This window comes from Bidens hawaiensis, unplaced genomic scaffold (assembly GCF_021521415.1).
Source record: "Bidens hawaiensis isolate Kalapana, Puna unplaced genomic scaffold, B.hawaiensis_p1.1 tig00042837_1, whole genome shotgun sequence".
NCBI lineage: Eukaryota > Viridiplantae > Streptophyta > Magnoliopsida > Asterales > Asteraceae > Bidens > Bidens hawaiensis.
This window is the reverse complement of record NW_027497587.1, coordinates 127,754-154,056: the sequence shown is the minus strand read 5'-3', so window position 1 is coordinate 154,056 and position 26,303 is coordinate 127,754. Positions and strand designations below refer to the sequence as shown.

At 36.2% G+C, this 26,303-nt stretch overlaps 1 protein-coding gene and 2 pseudogenes across 2 annotated transcripts in view; all 3 read right to left on the bottom strand.

The window, feature by feature from the left end:
- Positions 1–14,404, bottom strand: part of LOC143593826 (protein LATERAL BRANCHING OXIDOREDUCTASE 1-like) — a 31,893-nt pseudogene extending 17,489 nt beyond the window's left edge. The window contains exons 1-2 of the transcript XR_013146204.1: positions 13,765–14,404; positions 12,805–13,140 (exon numbers count right to left, since the gene is read on the bottom strand). The product of XR_013146204.1 is annotated as a protein LATERAL BRANCHING OXIDOREDUCTASE 1-like (transcript). The remainder of the gene's footprint in view (positions 1–12,804; positions 13,141–13,764) is intronic.
- A 650-nt stretch (positions 14,405–15,054) lies between these two features.
- Positions 15,055–20,696, bottom strand: LOC143593829 (uncharacterized). The gene is made up of 10 exons (XM_077073321.1): positions 20,688–20,696; positions 19,665–19,778; positions 17,447–17,641; positions 17,161–17,258; positions 16,445–16,499; positions 16,172–16,363; positions 15,873–16,096; positions 15,694–15,784; positions 15,388–15,604; positions 15,055–15,311 (listed from the first exon to the last, which is right to left on the bottom strand). The coding sequence occupies exons 1-10, from the start codon at positions 20,694–20,696 to the stop codon at positions 15,109–15,111; spliced, it is 1,398 nt and encodes a 465-aa protein (XP_076929436.1). The 3' UTR covers positions 15,055–15,108.
- Positions 20,697–22,166: 1,470 nt separating this feature from the next.
- LOC143593828 (uncharacterized) lies at positions 22,167–25,964 on the bottom strand (annotated as a pseudogene).
- Between the last annotated feature and the right edge of the window lie 339 nt (positions 25,965–26,303).

Sequence of the window (26,303 nt, the reverse complement as noted above, 5' to 3'; positions counted from 1 at the left end):
TGAGTACTATGTTAGATTTAATGGTTTGATGAACTATTATTTGACTTTGGTTGATTTAGTATTGTGGTAAAGTTTTTAATTGGTTTGGTCATAATATTGTTGCATAATAGAATCTAGTTTATTACTTTAATATTTATTCCACTTGTGTTTAATAGTCTTTGGTGATTGTTAGGCGCATGATTAGGTTGTCTACTTTGTGTTTTCAACTTGTTTGCGGTTTATGGTCGAAAAAACCGTAGGAATTATTTATAAAAGTTTACTAGATTTTTATTATTCTTTCACTAGAGAGGCCGGGAGGCAATTTAGTGCTGTGTCATCTTTGTCTTTGTGGGTTTGGGTAATAATTGCACGGGAGTGAGTTATCCTAGGTCCCTTAGATTATTGTGATACAAGTTTTGTTCAAATTAATTAAAAATACCCTCTTTATATTAATATATTTTGTATCCGAAGAGACCGGGAGGTGATTTGGGTAGTGGGGTACCATATTATTATTAGGTAAGGTGAGACTGGGAGGTGATCCAACCCTTTAACAATTGAGCTTCACATGTCATTAGAGTTTTAGGGTGTCGTTGGTGAGGCCGGGAGGCGATCTAGCGTATTTTAGTGGTCTTTAGTGTCATATTTTTTAAGATATTGTTTTTCAACCAAGTCAAGTTCGTTAGCTATTAAGTTTAACTAGTAAGATTCCATTACCTAGGTAGTCGTTTCTCATATTTGTTTTAAAACCCAATTTTTATAAAGTTTTATTTTTAGTTTAATTTTTAATTAGTTAAGCATTATTAGTTTAAGTAATATAAAAAGAATTCTAAAAATCAAAAGAAAGTCTAGGTTAGTAATCTTTTAGGTTTAATAATTAGAGTTTACTCATAGTGTTCTAGGTTCGATATCCGTTTTTACTTGCTAGCTACATTGCGACCAGTACACTTGCCGATTGTGTGGTTTTTTAAGTGAATTCGGTAAAACTTGGTTATTAATATTATATACGTTTGTCACACATCAATATACCTTATATTCTTCCGCTTGAGAGACCGGGAGGTAATTAAGTGTCGTCTGTTTTGGTCTTTTATGGGTTTGGGTAGTGATTGCACGTAAGTGAATTACCCTAGATTCCCTTAGATTCTTGCAGATACGAATTATAACCGAATTCAATAAGAATACCCCTTTACGCCTTTGGGTGTTTTGTGATTAGAGAGACCAGGAGGTAATTTAATCTTCGGGTACCTTAGCATAATTAGGTAAGGTGAGACCCGGAGGTGATCCGAACCATTTAAACCGTTGAGCATACATGATATTTAGGGTTCTTATGTATTGTTGGTGAGACCGGGAGGTGATCTAGCTTACTTTAGTTATTCCTTAAGTTTCATATTTTTAGAATACGGTACCGATCATAAATCCAATTCCGAGGGTTTACGAGTTGACCAGTAGGATTCCTTGCCTAGGTAGTTGTTCTCCCTATTTGAGTTCCAGCCCGATTTATTCGTGTTTAATTTCCGTGTCAGTTTTTAGAGTAAGTATTATTTAGTTTTATTTAATAATAATAAAAAAACCCAAAAATCAATTAAATCTATTTATTTAAGTTATTAGTCAGAGTCTAGTTTAGGTGTCGCTAGTGTCCTTTGGGTTCGATATCCGGACTTCATTAGGCTTTACTACAGTTGATAGGTACACTTGCCTGTCTAGTGGTCTAGCATTAGGATAGTCTAGATTTATAAATTTAAAACTAGAGTGTCTAAGTTAAGTTATGTTAGGTTTTAATAGACCGTTTTGCACATCAGAGGCCTTAGACATTCTCAAACACTGTCATGAAGGACCAACAGGCGGACACCACGGTACTGCCACCACGGTCAGGAAAGTGTTTGATGTAAGATTTTTCTGGCCCACTATATACAAATATACACATGCTTTGATCCAAGCATGCGATGCTTGTCAAAGAGCCAGGAACATCTCATCGAAAAATGAGATGGCTCAAAAAGGCATTCAAATTTGTGAAATCTTTGATGTATGGGGGATAGATTTCATAGGACCATTTCCTAACTCATTCGGAAATAAATACATCCTTGTAGCAGTCGACTACGTGTCTAAATGGGTGGAGGAACAAGCTCTTCCCACCAACGATGCTCGAGTAGTTGTACGATTTCTGAAAAAGATATTCTCAAGATTCGGTACTCCAAAAGCTCTCATCAGCGACAGAGGTACTCACTTTTGTAACACCCTGATGGACAAGGTCTTAGCACGATATGGGGTTCGCCACCGACTAGCAACACCATATCACCCACAGACCAGTGGGCAGGTGGAGGTCTCAACCCGAGGAATTAAGAGAATTTTGGAAAGAAGTGTGGGGATGAATCGCAAAAATTGGGCAGAAAAGTTAGATGACGCATTGTGGGCCCTCAGGACGGCCTACAAAACTCCTATAGGAACGACACCCTTCAAGCTCGTTTACGGGAAGGCATGTCATCTACCAGTAGAATTAAAACACAAAGCTTATTGGGCTCTCAGAGCAGTGAATTGTGATCTAACGCCCACCGGAGAAAACCGGGAAGATCAAATTCGAGAGCTCGAGGAGCTGAGAACAATGGCCTACGAAAATTCCTGGCCCTACAAGGAGAAGACTAAACGCATACACGACGCTCATTTAAAAGGAAACAAAAAATTTCAAGTCGGCGATCGTGTACTGTTATACAACGCTCGTTTACGTCTTTTCCCAGGAAAACAGAAATCCCGATGGACAGGTCTATACGTAGTTGAAACAGTTTTTGACTATGAAACCATCGAAATTTCAAGTTCAAACGGCCAAAAGTTCAAAGTCAATAGACATCGATTAAAACCATACATCGACGGTCCACTTAAAGAAGTTTTAAAGGTACTAACCCTCCAAACTTTTTTAATAAGACTTTAAGGAAACAAGGTCTGGCCAAGACCTTCACAAAAGTAGGCCTTGTAAATATTGTTTTAAAAAAAATCAAAAACCACGGGGGCGTGCTCCTTAAAGCACGGTCTCGTGCCTAAAAATGCGGGCCGGCATCTATGCTGCAAAAATCTCAGTCAGACTGGTTTGTAACAGAATTGTCAGAGCAAAAACACCGGGGCGTGCTTCTAAAAGCACGGTGTCGTGCTCGGTCTCCTGTTTGGTTATAAAAGGCACCTTGTGTCATTGCATTCCTTGCACAAACCAAAACCAAAACCAAAAACCTCTGATAATTCAGCATGCCAACTGAAGTGAGTGATGCAATTCCCGTTTCCCGACATCCGAGAAACGATGCCCGCCATGTTTCCAAAACCGAGCTTCTCTTGAAACTTCAAGAACTCGTGAGAGAACTCACCAAAATGAATGTCCTCGCAGAGATGCGTCTCATGCAACTCACCGAATCAGTGGAAAACATGAAAATGGAACTCCGAGACATCAACGAGCAACTACGGTTTCAAGTTCTCGGTTTCACGTATTTTCCACCAACAGGACCGTTCGGAGGAGGAGAGCCTTTCAGAGAGCTCTAGGATACTTAATTTTATGTTTTTATATGTTAAAAAGTGCATTAAGCACAATGTGTTAGGACTTCGGGCTTAACCCGAATATTTTCTTTTCTTAGGAAACCCGGGCTTATCCCGTAACTGTTCTAGGATCTTTATTTAATGAAAAGTAATCTTTAGATGACCAAACTTCCAAATTATTACAATAAACGTCATTCTAAAAAAAATTCCGGATCGTGAATCATGTTGAAAACTAAAAAAAAAAATACATTGTGACAAAAAGCACGGGCCGTGCTTTACTAAGCACGAGGCCGTGGTCACCCAAAATCTTCAGCATGATACACGTTGACTCTGTACAATTCTCTGACTCAGAAACATTTATTCTTCTAGCAGCACAGGGCCGTGCTTCAAAGAACACGGTGCCGTGTTCAACTTTCCACTCTCTATATAATGCATGCATAAATTCACTATTCCATTCACACCAAACAAAAACTACCTAAATGGAAGGAAAACGGGTTGAATGGAAACCAGTGAAGAAGGGGAAACAACATGAATCTTCCTTCCTTGAGGAACAAATCATGAGACTCCAATGCATCGTAAGAGACCAAGTTGAGAGCAACATGCAAACCGAGGCTCGAGTGGTCGAGCTGATTAACAAAGTCGACCTGCTCAGGTTCGAGAACTTCCATGTTGTGGATGGCCACAACAAAGATGTGACTTCCAAACTTAACTTTCTCAACCGAGAACTCGTCACGCTCAACAAAAAGCTTGACGAACTTTTGGAAGCCAAACGAGCACCACCACACATCTAGGACTTGTTCGGGGGTGGTAGCCGTTGAAGTTCTGACTTTGTTTCATGTTTAAGTTGTTTCCGCTAGTACTATGTGTTAGGACCCGAGAATTGTTGTTGTACTTTTCGTTTCATCTATCTTTAATTATGTCTTTAATTTTATGTTTTAATGAAATCTAGGATTTTTAATTACCATGTTAAAGTAACCAAAAAATAAAAACCCAGTAAAAACAAACCAATCTCGACAAACAAAATAAACAAAACAGTACTGTCTGCACTAAGCAGCACGGTACCGTGCTTCCAAAAGCACGGGGCCGTGTTTTTGGTGTCAGGGCAGTTACGAGTTTTAACTTAACAAAATAACTTTCTCCAACTACCAACCCTATTTTTCACTGCATTCTGAACCGAGAACCGCCGACCTTCAACTATTTTGCTAATTTCTTCATCTAATCTTCGATTCTAAACCTAAGGTATGTTAATTTAACAATTGCATTACTCAGATTCGTCATTCTAGGTTTATATTAACCCTAAAATTGTTCAAATCGACGAAATCGGGTCAAACCCTGAAAGGGGTATGGGTTATTATGCTTGATTATGTTGAATAAATTGTTGAATGATTGATGGTTAGGGTTTAATTGAAAGAAACAAATCGGATTTTGGGTCTTTGCATAAACACCCGACAAACCATTAAACCCAATTGATGTAACCGGTTAGAAACGAAGGTTCGAGTCTAAGTAAGTTAGAAATCGGTATTAGGAACACGAGCCGTGCCCAAAAACAACACGAGTCGTGGTCAACAAAAAGTCAAACTTCAAAGAAAACTGAACCAGAAGCAGCAGCACGGGGCCGTGCATCTGAAAACACGCCACCGTGCTTTGCTCTCTGTTTCAGAAAATTGGAAATTTTTTATGAATTTGGACTAATTTAAGTTTAAATTGCAGATGATCAAGTATGGGGAAGAGTTTCACGCATTCCTAGTCTTCGGAAACCGGAGGACTAAGGACCGATCGGCAAACGAAAGATTAACCTATCTCAATAATAGATATCCTGAAGCTCACTTCCGTGCATGCGAAGAAACCCTCAGACAAGTTAACCAATGGGAGCGCTACCAGAACATCGTCACAAGACCGTGGAAACGAGTTTTTGAGCAGACAGGGGATTCAGTAACCGAACTTACAAAGGAGTTCCTAGCCTCATTCAACATGAAGAAGAAAAGGTTCGACATGTGGGATACCAAGGCAATAGAGTTCCGATGTGGGGGTATCTGGCATACAACCTCTGTCACTCAACTGGGAATCGATTTGGGTATCTATACAACCGAGGAAACTGACACAGATATCTGGTTCGAGGCCAAAACGACTTTTACAGATGAAGGTGATGATGACGAGGCTGAAGCAGGTGCCATTAGGGACGAAGCTTGGGAACAGTTGAGTTATGGAACAGCAAGCTATAGGCCGAGCGTTTCAAAGAGCACAGCACTGCGTGACCCACTCATGAGGTACATCCACCGTTTGCTGAGTCATACCGTCACAGCTAGAGGTCAGAGCGAAGGGGTTGTCAACCTAGGGGATCTTTGGGCATTGTACTGCATGAAAAACGAAATACCATGCAATATCACTATGCTATTCTGCAAGATTTTCATGTCAAATGCCACTGCCCGAGGAAATACCCCGATCTTTGGTGGTCCCTAGATCTACAACCTCTACAGAGCCTATGGTGCAGACACAGAAGGAACCCCGAGCCCAGACTCGATAGCTCTCAACCTTGATTACTGTGAGATCATCCAGATGGTTCAGCAAATCAGCCCGGGTGTGTGAAGATTTTGTGACAAGTACAATCAGGTTTGGGACCCAGAAGACCCGTCAGATATGATGATACAGGATGTGCATGAGAGACGACAATCACCGCCCAGACAACACCGCCGCCGAACCTACCATCAGACAGGAGGCCCATCTTCATCAGGGGCCGGCCCCAGTTCATCACATGATAGCCGATACTCTTTGGAGGGTATATATGGACTAATCGATCAATTCTCAACTAACACTACCGCCTCATTTAACAGGATCAACGAGCAAATGGTTGCCTCCGATGCACAGCGAGCAGCCGAGTATGAAGCAACGAGGCGAGAGATTGAGCGATTGGGCTATCGCATGGACAGGCAGTGGAGACCGTTTGACCTGGATACGGGTAACTGATGACTAACGGCACAGGTAGTTGGGCATGGGCACGGGCATGGGTTGGTGTTATTTTATGAACTTATTATTATTTGTGTTTGAACAATTTACTTTTCATCGTACTTGTTTATTTGTGTTTGTGTTGGTTTGGATATTATTATGGCCATGAGTGCCAAAGACATTATGCTAGGTACTAATTTAGTCCGATAGGGCAAGGGATGGATGATTTCATACCCAATTTTCAGCAGTTTATGCTTGGTTGTTTGTGGATGTTTGCAGTTTTAGATTATACAGGTACAAAAACAGGAAAACGGACGAAAAACAGGGGACGCTCTGTCAAAATTTCGTTAACCCGTAGGGAAGTAACTCTCCATTTTACCCATAATACTCAATTAGAATTTTTATATTTCCATGAATCTTATCACATTGAGGACAATATGAGATTCAAGTGTGGGGAGGGGAATTACTTGACCAATTTTTTGTCCAACTAATTATAAAAATTCTCTAAAACAAATATTTTTGCAGCAAACGAAGATTATTCTAAACCTAAAAATAAAACCAAGAAAAAAAAATTGCAAACAACCAATCATTACATAAAAGTGAAAAAAATAAGAAAAAGTTTTGTAATATTGAGAATAAATTTATGCAAAATATGGCGTTAATACCCAATTCCTCCTTTACTGTGAGACAAACTCATGCCATATAAATATTTTTTCGGAAGCTTTGAGTGAGTCATATGTTTCGTGTGACTTAGAACTTGTCTCAATTATTCATTTCAAGACCGCATGAAGCGTTGTATAAAGAAGAAGGTAATAGTTACACAAACCAATTACCAAAACCACAAAACCCAAAACCCCGATCACCATATCCATTTCCACCGGTAAAATACAACACTGGTCTTTTACCGGCAGACCCTAAAGAACTGGAAATGCATTCTTTCGATTTCAATTTCCTTTGCTGCATACACTTCACAAAACCTAGGTTGCCTCCAGAACTTAGGGAGAGAATCTTTCTCTTTAGCAATGAGGTGAGGAAAAAGTGGCGCCAAAACGAACAAAGGCCACCATTCTGTGGAATTTCCAAAACGCAATGAAGAGAAGAGCAAAAAGATATGAACGATGCTTAGGTTACGGAAACTGGTCCCACAAAGGAAGATGTAGAAAAAGTCAAACTCAGTCTCAGCATGAATATACCGAACTAATGAGGGTGGGGGCTATTAGGCTCAAAGCCGAACGATCCATTAGAGTTGGAAGTTATATTCAGAACAGGATTGAGGAAGAATTGATCCGCATACTCGATAAAACTGGTCTTGACGATCTGACCTTAAAAGAGTCATTAGGCATCTAAAAAAAAGAGAGAAAAGGAGCTAACCAATGAAGACATCTCAAACTCCCAAAGAACAGTAGAAGATGTATTTACCATTAACCCTTAAACCACTACATAATACCAATTCCTACTCACACTAAACCAAAACCCCTTTTTACCTTCTGATCTATGCGACCCTTCAAAAGGTGGAGATTTGAACTTGTTACAAGCTTATTTATCACAGGTTGCATTTTGGCTAAGAGTGTTCACATACCTACATCACATGTATAATCAGATATAAAATCGAGTGTGAGTGAACATTGTGAGAACGTGACGTTTTGCATAAACGGAAACTCATAAAAACAGAAGTTTTTCTCTTTTATCACTAACATAAAGATTGGTTATTTTGTTTCATCTTCTTGGAGCTCGCTTAAGGAATAGCTATAAACTAAATTTTCTGTTTTTAGAGAACATTTATAAGACGATTGCTTGAGGACAAGCAATGTTCAAGTGTGGGGATGTTTGATGTACATAGAAATATACATCTTTTCGGCATCAAATAATCTCTAAAAACTGCAATTTCTATCTAATAACATAGCATAAAAGACTACTTATCATAATAAAACATAATTTCAGGTGAAACCAAGCCTCAAACAAAGAAACAAACAAAACGACGAAGAAAAACAGAAGAAAACACAAGAAAACAAAGAAAAACGCCTCCATGCCTCAAGAAACACGCCCCCATGCTTCTGAAACAAGAAAAGACAAAATCTGAAAGCAAAAGCACGGGGCCGTGCTCAGTATGCACGGGGCCGTGGACGGGAATGCAGAAAAGACAAAGAAGAACTGAGCACATGTCACTAAACAACACGGGGCCGTGCCTGCTAACCACGGGGCCGTTGCCACCTCACACAAAAGACAAAACAAATCTGGCACATGTCAAAAAAATACACGGGGCCGTGCTCATCATGCACGGGGCCGTGCCTCATCGTCCAGATTGCCTATAAATAGTGGCTCATGTTGCATTCATCAAGTGTGCCTTGAAAAGAGTTCTCTCCGGTTTTCACTTATAAAACACACTAACACTCACTTTGAAGATCTAGTGAAGAGTTTGAAGGCTTGGAGGTCATCACCACTAATCATCATCATCAACCATCATTACCATCATTAAGAAGAAGGATTCATCTACACTTGGTTAGATTGTTCTAAGTTTAATCATGTATTTGTTGTTATCAATCATCTTAATGTCTATCACTATGCTCATTATGAGATAAACTCCTTTTACCATCTAAAATCTATGAAGAAGCTTTTTTTTACTTGATAATTAATCAATACATGTGATGTAGTCTAGTAAAGTACATGGTTATATTACAATTATCTTTTGATGAGAAATGTTTCACCATCTTAAATCACTAAATCAAAGTTGGTGGTTGTCAATATCATTGGCAATCGTTCATGATCGATTCATGTTCTTGAAAGATAAAAATACTTTGATACATTATCGAAACACGGATCCTTATATTGTACTTAGAAATGATGAGATATAAATTATGGTGAATTTTTCTAAACCTTGGTAATCCGAAAATGGCTTTGCTTAGGATATCAAATTAGTCAAGGAAACCATATGTTATGGGAATGTGTAATTATAACCTACATATATCAACCAAGGGGAGGTTGTGTGATGAACTACAACCACCCGAAGTTGTTAGAATTGGTATTTGAGAAATCGAAGTCAATCCTAATCTTTCTACTTTACGAAACTACTTGTCAACTCAAATCGACATCATTGAGATGGTATGACATTAGGAAACGGTGGACTTTAAAATGCGCATACCATCTCCTTAGTGCTGAAGATGCTCACTTAAGGTTTAAGGAGCTATCTATCATATATTGTTACGGCAAGTCTATCACATGTCTACATATTAATTATCAACGCTAAAAATGGAGTGGATTCTTGATCTTAGATGGTAACCTTCGCATAATTGAACAACCCGTTTAGAATCTCTTGTATCGGTCACCTATATATTATATATATATAAGCATTTATATTTTATAAAAAGCTCAAAAAGATTATTAACCCCAAAATGATTAAAACCTCCGATTAAAGTAAAAAACGATTTATTATTAGAAACATTTGTGTCCACGGATCGATACTTGGTTCTTACCAATACTATTCTACATATACGATAGGTACACTTGCCTATTTGGTGTGTGTTTAGTCTTTGTAGAAATCACTTTTATAGATTTAAAACACGATCTTGTGCAAAAGCTAGATATCCAATCCATCATATTTTTACAAGCCGCGCACACAGCACATCAAAATACGTGAAGGTTTTAGGGTGGCAAACCCTTATAAAATCTGTGAAGGTTAGGGTGCAAGATCCTTATAATATTTGTGAAGGTTATATGGCGGCAGACCCTTAAAAAATCTGTGATGATAGGGTGGCAGACCCTTATAAAATATGAGAAAGTTATGGTGGATAACCCTTATAATATATGTGGAGGTTATGGTGACAGACCCTTATAATATTCTGTGAATGAATAAGTACTAAGTACAATAAGATAAGAAAGCGTGTATGTAAGAACGCACGCATGCATGCATGAATGAATGAAAGATTGAAATGTTAAGTAAGGAATGTGTATCTCCGGATACGTATGTGAGCGAATGTGAATCTATAACATGTTGCATGTTAAACTAGAATTTACTCAACGTAACTAACTTTCAGTATGCACGTAAGAAAATAGGATGAGGCAATTGGTTTGAGAGGGACACATGGCAATTGAAGAAGGTTTGGCATTTTAAGAATGAAACTTTTATGTTGTTTTATTTACGTTTGAATGATTGAAGACATGGTTTAAAGGTTTGTTAATGCAAGAATTGAATGTTTATTAAAATAATGGTTGAAGTTTTAATAGTCCGCGTAGAGTTTCAATTAACTATTATATCTAGAATTGTGTTTATGAGTAAATCCAACATTAAAGTTGGGTACCCGGGTCCGCGGCATTACAAGTTGGTATCAGAGCATAAGTTTGAGAGAAATAAGCATCCAACATGCTTAGACTCAAACAGAGAATGGAACCAAAGGAAGAAAAGAAAGAAAGATGTCATTTCAACATGTCGTTCAAGAAAGCTCGAGAATGGAAAAGTACATGATTAAGTTTATGTAAAGATGTAAGAATATATGTATATGCATGTTAAATGAACGTTGAAGAGTGTATGCATGTTAGCTTAATTGCTAGAGATAAAAAAAAGTATGCTAACTTAACTGCTGGGGATAAGAATGTATGTTATATGCATGTTTTCATGATTGTCAAGTAAATAGTAGAATCTAGCACATGTGAAATCATAAAGGGAATTATGTGTCATGAGCTAGGGATAAGAATGTATGCTCTATGTATGTTTGCATGATTGTGGAAGTAAGTAGTAGAATCTAGCACAAGTGAAATCATAAAAAAAAGTATGTAGGACATGCTGAGTAATGTAAAGGGTTAATTACAACTTGTCACTGTCATTAACTACTTACGTTACTAATCATGTGCTAAATAATTTCTAGAGTGATAACGTTTATGTTTCTTTAGAGAATAGATACGATGACGGCTGCAAATGGATAAGGAAGTCATGTTGGACGCCGTAGTAGGACACATGCTAACCAGACACCTTTTGAAGAAATGTGTGACAACACGATAATCAAAAGTAGTATGACTCCCACTATTGAAAGTAACGAAGGATGATCCCAATTGGAGCATGTGGTCAGAGATGTTATTACTTAGAGAGTTGCTCGCTTGTTCTGTATTGTAACGCCAAGAAAGCTAGTTGAAGCAATAAAGGTTACCCATACGGGGAACCCAAGTGGAAGCAACATGAAAGAAACTGAGATCGGTCTGTCGAAAGAGTTAAAATATGTAGTATGCCTGCAATAGTTAACTCCACAAGGGAACTAGGGAACTTGCTGGGACCGCGAGTGACGAAGCGAATGTTGAGAAAGTAGATATGATCAAGAAGGAAAGAGTGTCAAGGTATACTAATTGAAAAAGGCATCAAAGAATGAGGTTACCTTTTTTAGCGAATGTGAAAGGAGAATACTAGGAAGAATGTAGGTGTGTACCCGAGACCTTTATTCTAGAAACCGTTAGCGATACTTCTTTTAAAATTATGAGAATTGTAAGATACAGCTAGAGGGGCATGAGTTCCCTGATACTCTTTATGTTATGGCCTTAGGAGGATTCGATGTGGTTTTGGAACTGGATAAGGTATGCTATTAAAATAATATTTTATTCATTAATGTTGTTGTATTTTTTTAACCACCCGTGTATCATATGAGTTCTAACATAGTAACTATAATAAATACTTAGCTTGTATTAAAGATAAGTATTTTTAGAATACTACTTAATTTGTATAACTTATTTATGATTAAAATTTCCAAAAGCTACTATTGAATTTCACAAATATTTGATTTCAAATACCAATATTTTATGGTTTATGATAAAAATATAAACTAACAATACAACATCAAATGTAGCCTACAAGAAAACTTTTACTAATTTGTAATTTATTACAACAATGTCTACTTTTTTACTTTTGATAGTAATATAAAATGTATAACTTATTAATAATATATGAAAATATTTATTATCTATTATATTATCTTTATTTTTAATATTTTTTATTAATTTTAATTGTTTATATGTTGTATTTTCCTTAAATACGTGGAGTAGTACATTAACCAAAATAACTACAAATGTAGTAGCTTATTAGCATATTGGTTAATTTTTTTAAAAAATATATATATATATATTTTGCTTAATTATTATATATTATTTTTTTCATCAGTTACCTATGTAGTAAACGAGCCTCAAGCTAGTAAATAAATAATTTGTTAGAAACGCAAACTATTTTATAGACTCAGTCACTCAGTCTAATCTTTGTGGGCTATAGATAACTAGAGATTGGATCTAGTAGAAACCATGTTTTTATAAGGTATGGTTTTGTGTAACAAGTTCTTCAATAATAATTAATGTTTCCCAACTTTCATCTTATATAATCGTTATAATCAATCATCTTGATACATTATTATCTGAATAACGTCCCCGACATTGATAATGAAAGCATTTGGTGTAGGCTTGACAAAGATCCACTCTCCATCGGATTTCCGTTTAACTTCTAAACCGCCTACATCGTCTTGAGCCAAAATGGTTAGAGCACCGCCGTCCTTGTGTCGACCAACACCAAGGGCTAAATCAGGTGCGAGACAAGGTGGGTAGTAGCTGAGCCGAACGTAAGAGCCTTGGTCCTTGAAAAAAGGCTCCAACCGGTCCTCGGGGAGGTTCAAGCTCAAAGAGATCAATGCCAATAATTTGTACGATAGTTTTTGCACATCTTTAACATACTCCTCACAAACCTCCCTTTTGTTAAACAACAAAAACTCAAGTTAATGATTACAAGTTTTCAACTCGCAATATAAGACTCGGTCATTGTTAATAAACTTCGCAAATCAGATTTTAAGAGCATTCACAAACCTTCCCTTATATGTTGTAAGTAAGGGTGTGCATAAAACCGAATTACCCATTCATAACTGTATTAACCGATATAACCGAACCGAGATAATCGAACTTAGCCAAAAACTGATGGGTTGGTTTTTAACTTTTTAATTAATCTCAAACCTAAATCGTACTGACTCAAATAAATTTCAAATCAACGAGGATAATGTTAAATGTTAAAAAAATGTAAGGTGGATAAAGTTAACTAAGAAGTTAACCTAGTTCTTTCTATGCTTCCAAATCAATTTCAATGTTAATTAAGAATAATTATGTCATGTCATTTTTTGTGTAGTATTCTAATATATATAAAGGTGAAATAACAAAACACAAGTCTAGACTTTTAAGCCTAGTTACATTGTTTTGGTCACGGGTAACAACTGATCCATAACCGACCCATGCACGCCCGTAGTTGTTGTGAATGGTCTAAATAACAAAACCTACAGTCCCGTACAATTATGTCGTTAATGAATACTAGTCATACAAAAGTACCTTAATTCTGGAGGATATTGAGGCCATTGATTATCATACTCTACAGTCTCTTCATCATCGGGCTCGTTAGATGCCGGCAAAACCGCAGGAGCATTCACCGTGAAATCAAACACTTGTTTCCAGTCTCTTACATTCTTTGTATGCTCGGTATCAGAATAACCAAACGGATTCCTCTCACTTCTTTTCACCTTCCTCTTCTCCTCCGTCGACTGATCAAAAAACCTCTTAGCAGCCAGCTGTATCTTTTCGCGGCTCTCGATTGGAACCCGTGGTTGATCACTTGAAAAAAACCCCAGTTTTTGCATGCATCATGGATTCGATCAACCAGATTGTCTATTGCTTCAGTGTTTGTGTTTGGAGATGAGGTTATGTAAGGTGAGAGGTCGATTTCAGGGATACCATCGGCTTCAATTACTGCGGTTTTAGGACAGTGATCGGGTTCTTGGATGAAGGCTGGATCAAAGTCTCCCATGGCTGGTTGTTGATCATGAGTTGTGATAGGATATTTGTGAGTTAAAAGGTTGTAGTGAAGATGGATTTGTGTTTGAATTTAACTGCACTTGGTTGGTGTTATATAAATCTGGACGTCTTTTTGTGCTGTGTACATGGAGAATTATTGGTTTGTTTCTGAATGTGACTGAAGTTATATAATTAATTATGATGAATATGCACTTACGTGTGCATAGATGAAACTAGAAACCAATAAACAATGCAAACGTCTTCAAGCTATTATGTATTTTTTATTTTATTTTTTTGAACATCTAATTTTTTTTCCACCTATTTCATTCTACGTCTCAGGTGAGACTCGAACCCACATGCCACAACCATTATATTGTAAGAAATACACATTTGCCTCTAGGCCAAGCTACTGGTTGTCTTCAGGTTATTGAAGATTTTGTAAGGAAGTTATTTTGAACATACAGTATATTTGATTTTTTGAACTGCATGTTGTGAAAATATATAACTAAAAGTAAATGGTTACAACGAATGTACAAGTACGGGTTAACAAAATTGTTTTCAATCGAGCGGTTTTCACTATGAACATTTTTATATACGCGGTTTATAATATTTCATTAATATGGTACTGATCTTTACATCCCATCTCACGAATATCATAGGGATTGTCAGCTTTCTAACTAACATTATAATAATCGCTAAACACGAATGTGTCAAACAAAATGTCCTACTCAAATAGTATCATCTTTTTAAGGTTACAAGCAATAGTACAGATCCATGTATGATAAAAAAATCACAGGATAAATTTGCAATCATGAACTAAAAGCAACAACTATATATATAGTATATACAACACATGAATTTTAATAATCTAAAAGTAGGGTTTACCTAAACAGCAGGCATCGAAGTAGAAAGAATGACATACGCCAAGAAATGTAAACCATCCTGGATTTTACCCACAGCTGTGGTTCGATTAACATGCAGATCCTCAGAAAACGAGTTGACTTTTTCTTGAATTGACTTTTCTGGCAAAACCTTAGAAGAATCAGATTTGATGGCTGCTGTATAAGCTTCTGCTACATCTGATATGCCTGCTTATCAAATTCATATTAGGATAAATAACATCTTGAAAATATATTAAAAAATATATATATAAACTAAACATACCTGTCACAAAACTACTGGCAACTGCCTCTAAGTATCCAGTCATTGATTGTACTTTCATTCTTAATGTTTTAGCCTTTTCAATAGAATCCTTGGGCCACTCAATTTTCAAAATATCCTCATCGTCAGCAGGATCGTGGGCTTTGCTTGCATTGTGTATAACTGATTTCCCTAAAATCAGAAGTTGAGATAATGCAATGCAGCAAATTTCTGAAAGTCTCTGCATGCAGATAATAAAAATTAATTTACTTACAATTTTCATGACTTTGTGTTGTAAGATAATTAGAAAAAATGAATGTATATTCATACATGAGTGCCCTCAGAGTGAAGAGAATCTAGTCTGCCACCAGTTTTTTGAACAATATCACCTGTAGACAGTCCTGCTAAGGCATTTGCAAAGCTGCAAAATGTCATAAATACCCTTATTAGATTATTACTTTGAACATGATAAAAAGATGGATTAAGGTAAGAAGAAACGACAATATTACCCTGCAGCCATTTCTGCAGCCTTGCTCACACTTGATTTGTGAAAACTCTTGATCTCATCATCAATGTCATCAGGTGCATTCTCTATATTATTTCCGTTCGCTAATATCAGCATTTGCTGAACCTCTTTAAGCTTTACATCATATGAAGACTTTTCTTCTGTTGACAGCTTTGCTTTTCTTCTATTAAATAATAAGGCATAATGGTTTGATAGTGCCTCGAGTTCCTGTAAGTCAATATTATGACTCAGGCTTCAGTTTAGGCCTTTATGGTTTAAGGTTTAGGGTTTATCGTTTAGTACCTCCAGCTGCTCTGGTCCTCCATAGATGTAAAAGCATCTGTCAAACGTGACCTCCTCCAACAACTGATCCTCTTCTGTTTCGTGTCCACTTTCGCCTGCATTTTTGTCAATTTCCATGCCGGATTCCGTTATCAAAAGATCCACGGTTTCCTCAAGAACTTGGATGCCCTTTGCGGTAAAAGCTCTTCCAGTCTGTTCAAACAAACCATATCATAAAACATAACAAAAACAGAATCTGTAATATGATGATGACAAGAAAGGGTTTGTGCTAACCTCTAGAACAGATTCTGCTGCAGGTAAACCACCTTGTTGTATAGAGTTCTCTAGCCTGCAGAAATATTAATAAGAATAGATTGAGTAATGGGTTAAACTTGGCTTTAAATGCACGCATCAGGTGCAGATAATGCGCACGAGGTGCAGATGAGATAGCATCATGTGAAGCAATGTATTGCAATTCCATGATGCAAGGATGATACGCCTAAATCACATAATACGAACTCCGCACTATGCTGTCTGATGCGCACAAGTGTTTTTTCTGCACAGGTTACTTGTACCTTATGCATAGACTACTTGTACACATAGAGTTAAAGACTTATTTTGGTTATACATAAAACTTCTATGGTGGTACTAAAGCTTTTTTTTGAATTTATATATTTCAGTCTCTAAATTTTCAGTGTTCAAAAGTTAACAAGTTAAAATATGATCTGTAAAATTGTTTTTAGCATTTTTGTAATAACAAACACCTCGCATACGTGACGCTTGCGCATCACGCATTGGCTTTTTGGATCAAAGCGCATCACGCATTTTAAACCAAGGGGTCAAAACAGGATTGGGTTGAAATGGGTCAGAATGGTTTATAAGTTGCCTTGGCCCACAAATGCTTGTTTTGTCCATTTTATTAGACTATTGACAAATAACTAATGCTTTAGTTAATGTTACAAAAAGAATATTATTACACTAATAACATAGATGCTACTATGTTGACTTACTTCTGAACAAAACTGGAACCACCTTTCCAAGCTTTACCTAAAGCTTGCCAAGCTTCAGAAGCAAAGTTCTCAACAGAAGTGTCAATAGCCTTTATACCCTGTAACAAAATTCAACGACAATTGAGATAATAATGATAATAACAACAATAACCATAACAACAACATCATTAATAATAATAATAATAATAATAATAATATAATATTAAAATTATGACTGTATGTTTAAAAGAAATCAAGAAATTGTGCCTAGGTGTATTTTTCTTAGTAAACTACTCTTTGAACTTGCCTGGCCAAGAAATGTGTCCTCGCTAGCTTTCTCAAGTTTTTCCAAAGTAGCCTTTCGCTTCTTATCATCTTCATCTTCACTTTCCTGATCTTTATCAGAAACTTCTGGAAGATCCTCCTTAGAAGATTCTGAATCTTCAAACTCATGTTGCAAATCAGATATACTATTTGCAGCTGTCTTTGCAACCTCAGCAGCCTGTAAACACAAAACAATTGTTTATAAAAAATAAATTAATGCAGAGCCAATGGCAATACAAAAAACTACTTATCACGAGAATATCATGTGTAAAAAACAAGTAATTGCACATCGATTTGTAACCAATCAAAGCAAATACTATTGACATCTAATGTACAATTTAATCAAGCAAAACAATCACGGATAGCCTCGTGATTCGTTAATCATTCTTAGCAAGCCGATCACATATTGGTTAGATTTTGACTTTTAAAAATGATACTACCTTTCTTCCAAGTGAAGTCCTACTTTTAGCTTGTATGATAAACATAACATGTAAATGCTTCAACAGTTAATTTAAATTTCAGATTGTGTAATTTCAGTTTTTCAGACTTCTTTTATAATATCTTCACTTACATTAGACAGCATAAGTAAATCATCAACAAAATCCAAATGTCAACAATGGCTACAACATATAAAATCGTAGTTCATCAAAAACATTCCAAACAGGTTTAATAGTGCTTAAACTAATAACGGTCAAAATCGTATTTTAATAATCCATTGGCCGATAATTATTCCTACTAATAACGGTCAAAATTGTATTTTAATAACACTCCTAACTTATACTTTTGTTACCTAAAGCAATCTTAGTAAGAGCATTCTCAATCGGTTCCCCATCTCCAAATCTAAAATTACACTAAAAATAACTTTTTTTTCTCTCCTTTTTTAAATTAAACAATACATTTTTATACCTTTATTATTACATTCTCTCTTCTTCACTCACAACCAATTTAAAAAAATATGGAGGATTAAAAGTATTTGTAACCAGTTGATGAGCCCTGCCCGGTTTGCCGTAAGGTTTGTTTAAATAATTTTGGTGAACACGCGGTTCATTGCAAAGAACTCCCAGGGTTTAAATATAGACATGATTTGGTAAGGGATGTCCTTTGTGATGTGTTAAAACGGGCTGGAATCTCGGCAAGAAATGAGGCTCCTGTGAATTTCTTGTCGGATCCGCTTGAAGGAAGGTCTACTCTCCGACCAGCGGACATTCTTGTGTTTGGATGGACGGGGGGAAAGCATGCTTGTGTGGACCTTACTGGGTGTCCCCTCTTGTCGGGCTTAGGGACACCGGGTTTGTTGCTAGGAAGGTCGTGCTAAAGGCAGAAGCATGAAAAATTGCTAAGCACGAGAAGGCGTGTATGGAGAATCAACACGCTTACACGCCTTCATTCCTTTTGCTTTTGATACATTTAGGTCTCTTGCCCCCGATGCTGCTACGTTTCTAAAAAGAGTTAACTCAACGACGACGAAGAACGATAATTTTGTTTTCAGTAGGATTGGTTTTGCCATTCAAAAGGGGGTGACGGCGCAGCTTGTTGCCCGCTTACCTGCCTCTTTATTGTAATTGGATCCTTTTATTTGAAATGAAGTAACATTTCTTAAAAAAAATATAGTATTTCTTCAAATTTAATCATGAACATTTTCTCTCTATTCCACTCGCAACCACTCCAACTACGCCCTAAAATGGGGAACATAGAATGCTCTAACATAATCATCAATGATCTAGATTCTATTTCCACTCGTAATAATGATTTTAAACGATAAATATGCTACTAGGATTGCTCTTGGTAACTAAAGTAAAAGTTCAGAGTGTTATTGATCAAACCGGCGGTATGGATTATTATCGGCCAATAAGTTTGGATTAATAAAATCCAATATACCAAACCTAAAACCTATTAAACGGTCTCTATTTAGGGGGTGTTTGGGATTGCTTATTTTCACTAACTTATAAACATTTTGAAAAATAATAAGGTGTTTGGGATTGCTTGTATTGTGAGAGGAAAAGTTTCATAAGTTACATTGTTGTAACTTATTAACTTATGAGGAGGCAAAATAAGGAATCCCAAACACCCCTTTATTTGCATTTGAGAATTAGTTAATTAGACTGCATAAACAATCGAAGTCTCAAACTGAATGACATTTGACGTTGACTGATGAAAACGAAACCCTAGATAGTAATAAATAATAAAATATGATTAATTACATTGCGAGAGATCTCTTCGGCTGCTTTCTGAAGATCCGAAAGCACAGAGAAACCCCAGCCCCAACCACCGCTTGCATTTACTTCTTTGGCCGCTGCTGGTTGTTCTTCAACCGGCTGTTGAATCTCATCGTTTGATGGTGATATTATGGTTCCATTTGGGAATCAATCTGATGATGGTGGTGGTTAAACAAACAGTTACTGTCAATCGCGTGTTTGTTGGAATGGATCTTCAACGAGACTTGTATTTATCAACTGCCAAACGTCGTCGTTTTGCGTAAACCTGAAATATATATTATTAAATCTGTTAAAATAAATGAATTTAAACAATTTACTTGTGGGTCAACTTTACATTAATAGTGAATTGTTTTAATTAAGTTACTCAATTTTTATATGTTACTAAATTAAATGTTTTAGCATGTTTTTTTAGTTTTTCGTTATTTGTTTCATATAGGAAATCTTTTTATCTTTTTTTTTATGCTGACGTTGAGTATCGACGTGGATTTTATTTTTTATTTTTAAATTTTAATATAATTAATCTTTTTAAAAGTTTTTTAAATTTAACTGGTATTGAAATTTCGACCGCCACATCTTATCCTCTATTTCTTTCTTGACGCACAAAATAATCGGTGGGACTTAATTTAAAGATTTAGTGACCCGATTTGAGTAAAAATTGCATGAGTGAACTAATTGGAACACTTTTGAAACTTGGTTACTATTCTATGAGATATTCTCTTTATCTGCCAGTGTTTAGCAAAAAATTTCTCCACTTACGTTATGAGAGGGCTTACGCAACGTAGGCCACGAACCGTGGGCGAGCAAGGAAGAAGAAGTGTTGTCGATGGCGTGGGATCGTGGGTCGATAAAATCAACGGTTAATTAATCGGTCACAATCTTTGGTTTTGGTTAAACGTTCGTGATAACTTTCACACTTGTATGAGTCGAAAAAATATCGCTGACGCGTCATGATGAAGTAACCGACCCATTGAATGGACGGATGAAGAAGTTATGAATTTTACGCTCAACCTTCGTCATTTTATGTATGACTCGAAGTTCACAAAACTTATTTGTTAGAATATTTATTACTGAGAATTTGTTTAATCAAGTTGTACTTTGATGGTTTTTAATAAAATAATTTTCATTAGTGTTTTATTAAATTTTGAACCTGCATACATATATAAATTGAACCTCACATATGTATTAATGTATATACTTATCAATACATACACCTCAAAAAACATAGCTACATACACATCAAGAAATGCACATACATATTCAAACTGAATCTGCCATACCTCTGTATCAAACCATCAAGAAACATATTGTAATGTGCCAAACCATTAAGATCATACAAACCATTAACATACACATAAAACTATTAGGATTTAGTATACACATGCACAATGGTAGACGGGCGCATTCATCTCTTCAACAGGAGCCACGAGCTAGAGCCTTTCTGGTAGCTTGAAACTTGCAAGGCTCGTCACACCGAGATTATGGGTTCATATCCTCTCTCCACAATACTTTTGGTCAAAGAGGAAAAAATTATAGGTTTTACTCTATAGAATCACTGCATTATATGTCTATATTGATGAGTAACTATACCAAATCTTTTAGCATTCTAATTTATAACTTTAGGTATAAAATAACTTAACTTTAGATATTAAATAGGATAGTGGAATTGAACAGATGTCTTATTACCTTATACTTAACAAAGAAAATGATGCTCGCAAACCATTAAGATTTATGATATACATACAGTGATACAGATAGTTGCAGACCCTTTTTCAGTCTAGAATTTTACCCGGTAATTGGATCTGGTCAGTGGTCACTAAGGAAACTAAAGTTCAGATTTCTTTACCAGGTTGAATCGGGATAACAATAGCCGAATAGGACTAGTAAATTAACCTTTGATTAAAAAATCGTTAACCACTCCAAAAAAAACGATAATATATGAGCCTTTTAACTAAAACCATAATTTAGATGCTTGCCTATCATTGCATGTATCTGGTAAAGGATGACTGAACTGACCTTACCTGATCAATCAAACATTGTGAAAATTAATCTTAAAACAGCCATCAACTTATGCATTATAGAACGTAAAAGGGTTAAAAGGCACGCAACAAAAGAAGACTTTCCAAAAGAGTAACTGTACACTAGTGACACTATATGTTGCTCTGCAACATTAACTTAGACAAAGATCCTAAAGAGTACAGAAAATAAAAGATTAAAAAAAAATTTGGTGTCTGCTAAAAAAATCCAATACCCATGCTGATATTATATGCATGATTAAAACAATAAAAATAACACTGCATTATTTCTAAATATACCCAAAGGAACATACAAGTATTGGTAACAACCAAGTTTTAAGTGAACTTAAAAACTTTATTAACAACTCACTCAAAAAAGAGCATATTCATCACATGTTTTTGTTACAAATATTTGATTTTTGATTTAAAAAAAAAGAAATACGAGAAGATAAGTCAATCTTAAACCAATGAAAAAATTCCCTTATCCACGCACCCTATATTCAAAAATTATGTGATTCTGTAACTAACTTTCGAATCATCTATATTACAAGACTGGGGTTGACTCGAATCATCTATAGGTTTATAGGCAATTGAAAATAATCACAGACGACCGTTCTCTTGAAAAGAAAGTCTTACCTTAGGATAGGTTGTACAGCTTTTTAAGATCTCAAGATTCTTCGGCTAACTAGAAAGCCGTCAACAAGTGCCTTCTTTCCTTTTCTTGAGTTACATACGCTCAAAAGATCATTTTTCCAAAAACTCATCAACGTGTTCTATCCCTTCGATTAAAGAATAATATGTACTGTCATCGGGACTAATGCCTTTACTAACCATTTCATCAAACAACTCTTGCGCAGCACGCCCTTCATTATTTTTGCACAATCCTTGTATCAGCGCGTTGTATGTCAACCGCGTAGGATTAAAACCTGAACTCAGCATAACATCTTTAACCATTAACGCCTCCTTCATATCACCTCTCCTACTATAACCACTAATAAGCGTATTAAAACTAATAAAATCAGGCTTAATCCCTCTTTTCTTCATCTCATCAAAAACCGTAATCGCTTCTTCAACATTTCCTTCCCTGCAATACCCCTGCATCAAAGTATTATACGTCACTTCGTCCGGGAAAACCTTTAATCTATCCATTTCGTTTACATATAAAAGAGCCCGTTTTATGTTCTTGTTGGCACAGTGACTGAAGTTTGGTGACCAGGATCGATAAACACAAAACCGAAAAGTTTAGATCATAAGCTCGATCTTGTAATTCTCATAGCTCAAAAATTACAAATACTTAAACTCCTAATGATATAACCCACAAGCTCGGGTATATATACTAATTTAAACATGAAAACCTAATTAGACTAGAATACAAACTCCTTATAATACTCAAATACTAATTAGTAAAAACATATTTAAATAATAATTAATAAATAAATTCCTTGTTGTCCAAGTCATTGGCTTGACTTGTTCACCAAGTAGTTTATTCCATGTAAATCAAGTCACGTGCTCAACTTGATAAACAAGACACGAACTCATCATAGGCTCGATGAGTCGGCCCAACCCGCCTCATTGACTCGAGGACGGAAATTAAGTCCAACAGTGACCGTCAATCAATGCATTAAACATTACAATATCCGGTACCACCCCTCGCTCAATAGCCTTCGCAAACAAATTATCTGCTTCGTCCATTCTATTTCTTTTGTTTAACACGTTTATAAGCGACGTGTAAGTTACATGCGTTGGCTTAATTCCTTTACTTATCATCTCATCGTGGAGGTTAAACGCCTTATGCGCGTTACCCGACCGACAATATCCATTTATCAATATGTTATATGTAATATCATCCGGAACCAACTTTTCATTTTCCATTTCTTCTATCATATCTTCAGCTTCCGACTCTTTACCTTCAAAAACCAATGCATGAATCAACGAATTATACGTAGATACAGACGGGCGTATCGCCTTTTTAACCATCTCATCCTTGTAACGAAACGCCATTTCGATATCCCCTTTATTGCAATACGCGTGTATTATCGCGTTATAAGTAATAGCAGTCAGAACCAACCCGAGTCCCACCATTTTGCGCAAAAGTCGAGTCGCCTCATCAAATCTCCCTTCTTTACACATACCACTAACAAGCGCTCCGTAACTATAACTATCGGGCCGAACGCCTTTCACTCTCATTTTCTCAAACACCTTACGTGCGCCATCAACATCCCTCTTCGCACAATACCCATTAACAATCGTGTTATACGTAACCACATTCGGTTTCAACCCTACCGCCTCCATACTCGCAACAAACTCCTTAGCTTTCTTTAACTTCCCTTCTTTACACAACAAGTTAATCATAATATTATAAGTATACGCGTTCGAACTAATCTTCAACCTAAACATCTCCGCAAACAAAACCCACGCGTTATACGTATAGTTCAATCTAACAAACAAACTCAACATATCATTACACGTTTCGATTCTCGGCAAAACCCCTATCTGTTTCATCAAGTAAAAGCATTTAATCGCCTCATCGGGTTTTTTCAGCTCACAAGAACCTTTAATGTATAAATCGAACATGACGGTACTCGATATCGCTAACCGGTCACGGGTTTTAACTAACTCGTTGAATAGTTCAGTGTAAGTGAATCTTTGTGAGTTAATTACTAATTTGATGAAGTTTAAGGTCAGTTTGGTGTTGTTAGGGTTTGAATGTTGTGAGATAATGGCGATTGATAGGGAGTAGCATTCGAGATTGGTGTTAATGGGGTTGAAGTATTGGGTGAATTGGAGGACTAGAGGTGGGTGTGATCGGAGGTTGTGGAGAACGGTGGTAATGGTGGTGGGTGTGAGTGTGTCGGCCAAGTGTTCGACGAAATGCCACTGAGAAGAAGTGATGGATTGGTGTAGGGATGAAGGGGTTATGTTTGGAGGTTGAACGGTGGTGAAGGGTTCGTAGATTGGAGAGCTTCAAGAGTCTCATGGTGGCTTCTGTTGAGAGATTGCTAAGGGGTTATGGCAGTGGCGACCAAGGTTGCAGAAGATATTAAGAAAATTTCTTTTTTTTCTCGATACTAACTTGCAGTCGCCTCTACGTTAAGAGTTTGAGATCACATGTTTATTAACTCGTCGTCTCCCCGTCATGTTAGCTCAAAATTCGTTGTCTCCCCGTCATGTTAGCTAAAAAAATTCTATCTTATCTTTACTAAAAATATGAATCCTAAACTAATTTAAAAAATGTTTAAATATTTTTAATTTTATTGGTTTTAAGTTCTTAAATATTAGATTTTGGATAATAAAACGACTAGGAAAACTAATGCATAATATCAAAATCATTTTATGTGTACTTTGTTTAGATATAAATTTTTAAATAACAAAATTTATTAAATTTAATGTTTAAGCTAACATGGTGGGGAGGCGACGAGTTTTGAGCTAACATGGGGGGAGGCAACGAGTTTTGAGCTAACATGAGGGGGAGGCAACGAGTTTTGAATTTTATGGGTATATATTTGGAATCTAATTCTAGAAAATGGACATTTTAGGAATTTTTCATTATATTTATGGTAGTTTTGTCTGACAGATAGGGGGCGTAGGCCGTTTTTATTTTAGTGTTATATGTTGATGTATTTTGGCATCGCAACTATAGAAATTTCGATATCGAACACGTAGAAAACTTTACATCGAACCCTCAAAAGCCTTAACAACGAGTCTTAACACACATTTCAATTACAAAATAATTTATTAAGCTCATAGGATCACTTTTTCAATTAAAAATATTAAGTTGATAATTTAAAAGAAGGTAGGTTTACCAATTTGAACACTGTATTACTATTAGTCTTGTGCAATTACTGGTTGAAATGAAACATAGAATCACATAAATTTTACGTTAGTTTACAAACTAACTATTAAAGTTTGGCTCATGTTTTACGTGTCATGACTACAATTATTGAAAGATACTTTTCATCAATGAAGTATGTCAAATCTTATTTGCGTAATATGATTGGTGATGAACACTTAAGTGATAGTTCATATGTTGTATTAAAAGATATTTGCTTAGAAAAGTTTCAATAGATGTAATGGATATCTTTCAAAAATTGAAACCCCATAAAGTGCAAATTCAATGAATTTCTATTATTGATTTTTGCTACTTTTATTATGTGACTCCACCCGAACCGTTTAACCAGATCAGACAAAAAAATCCAAACGTTAATGATAGTAAAACAATCATTCGTCCCTCGAAAATTTCTGAACTCGTACGAAAAAATCCTGGCTACCCCATTGTTGACAAACGAGATTGGAAATTAGTTATGTTGGAAATAAAATGATGACATAGATGTAGAAAACATTAGTAGAGATAAATAAGTGTTACAAACAAAGCGGCGCAGCGGAACAATACACGAACAAGTATACACGATTATACACGCAATAAACAGAAAATAAAAAATAAATGACATAAGAATTTTACGTGGTTCGATCCCAGCAGGGGACTACACGTCTACACCCACGGGCTGCAACTATGTTATTTCATTATTGAGGTGCAAAGATTACAATTACATGATATGGATATAAATAGAGATGGACTAGGTTAATAACTTAGTCAACAAAATAAACGGGCCTT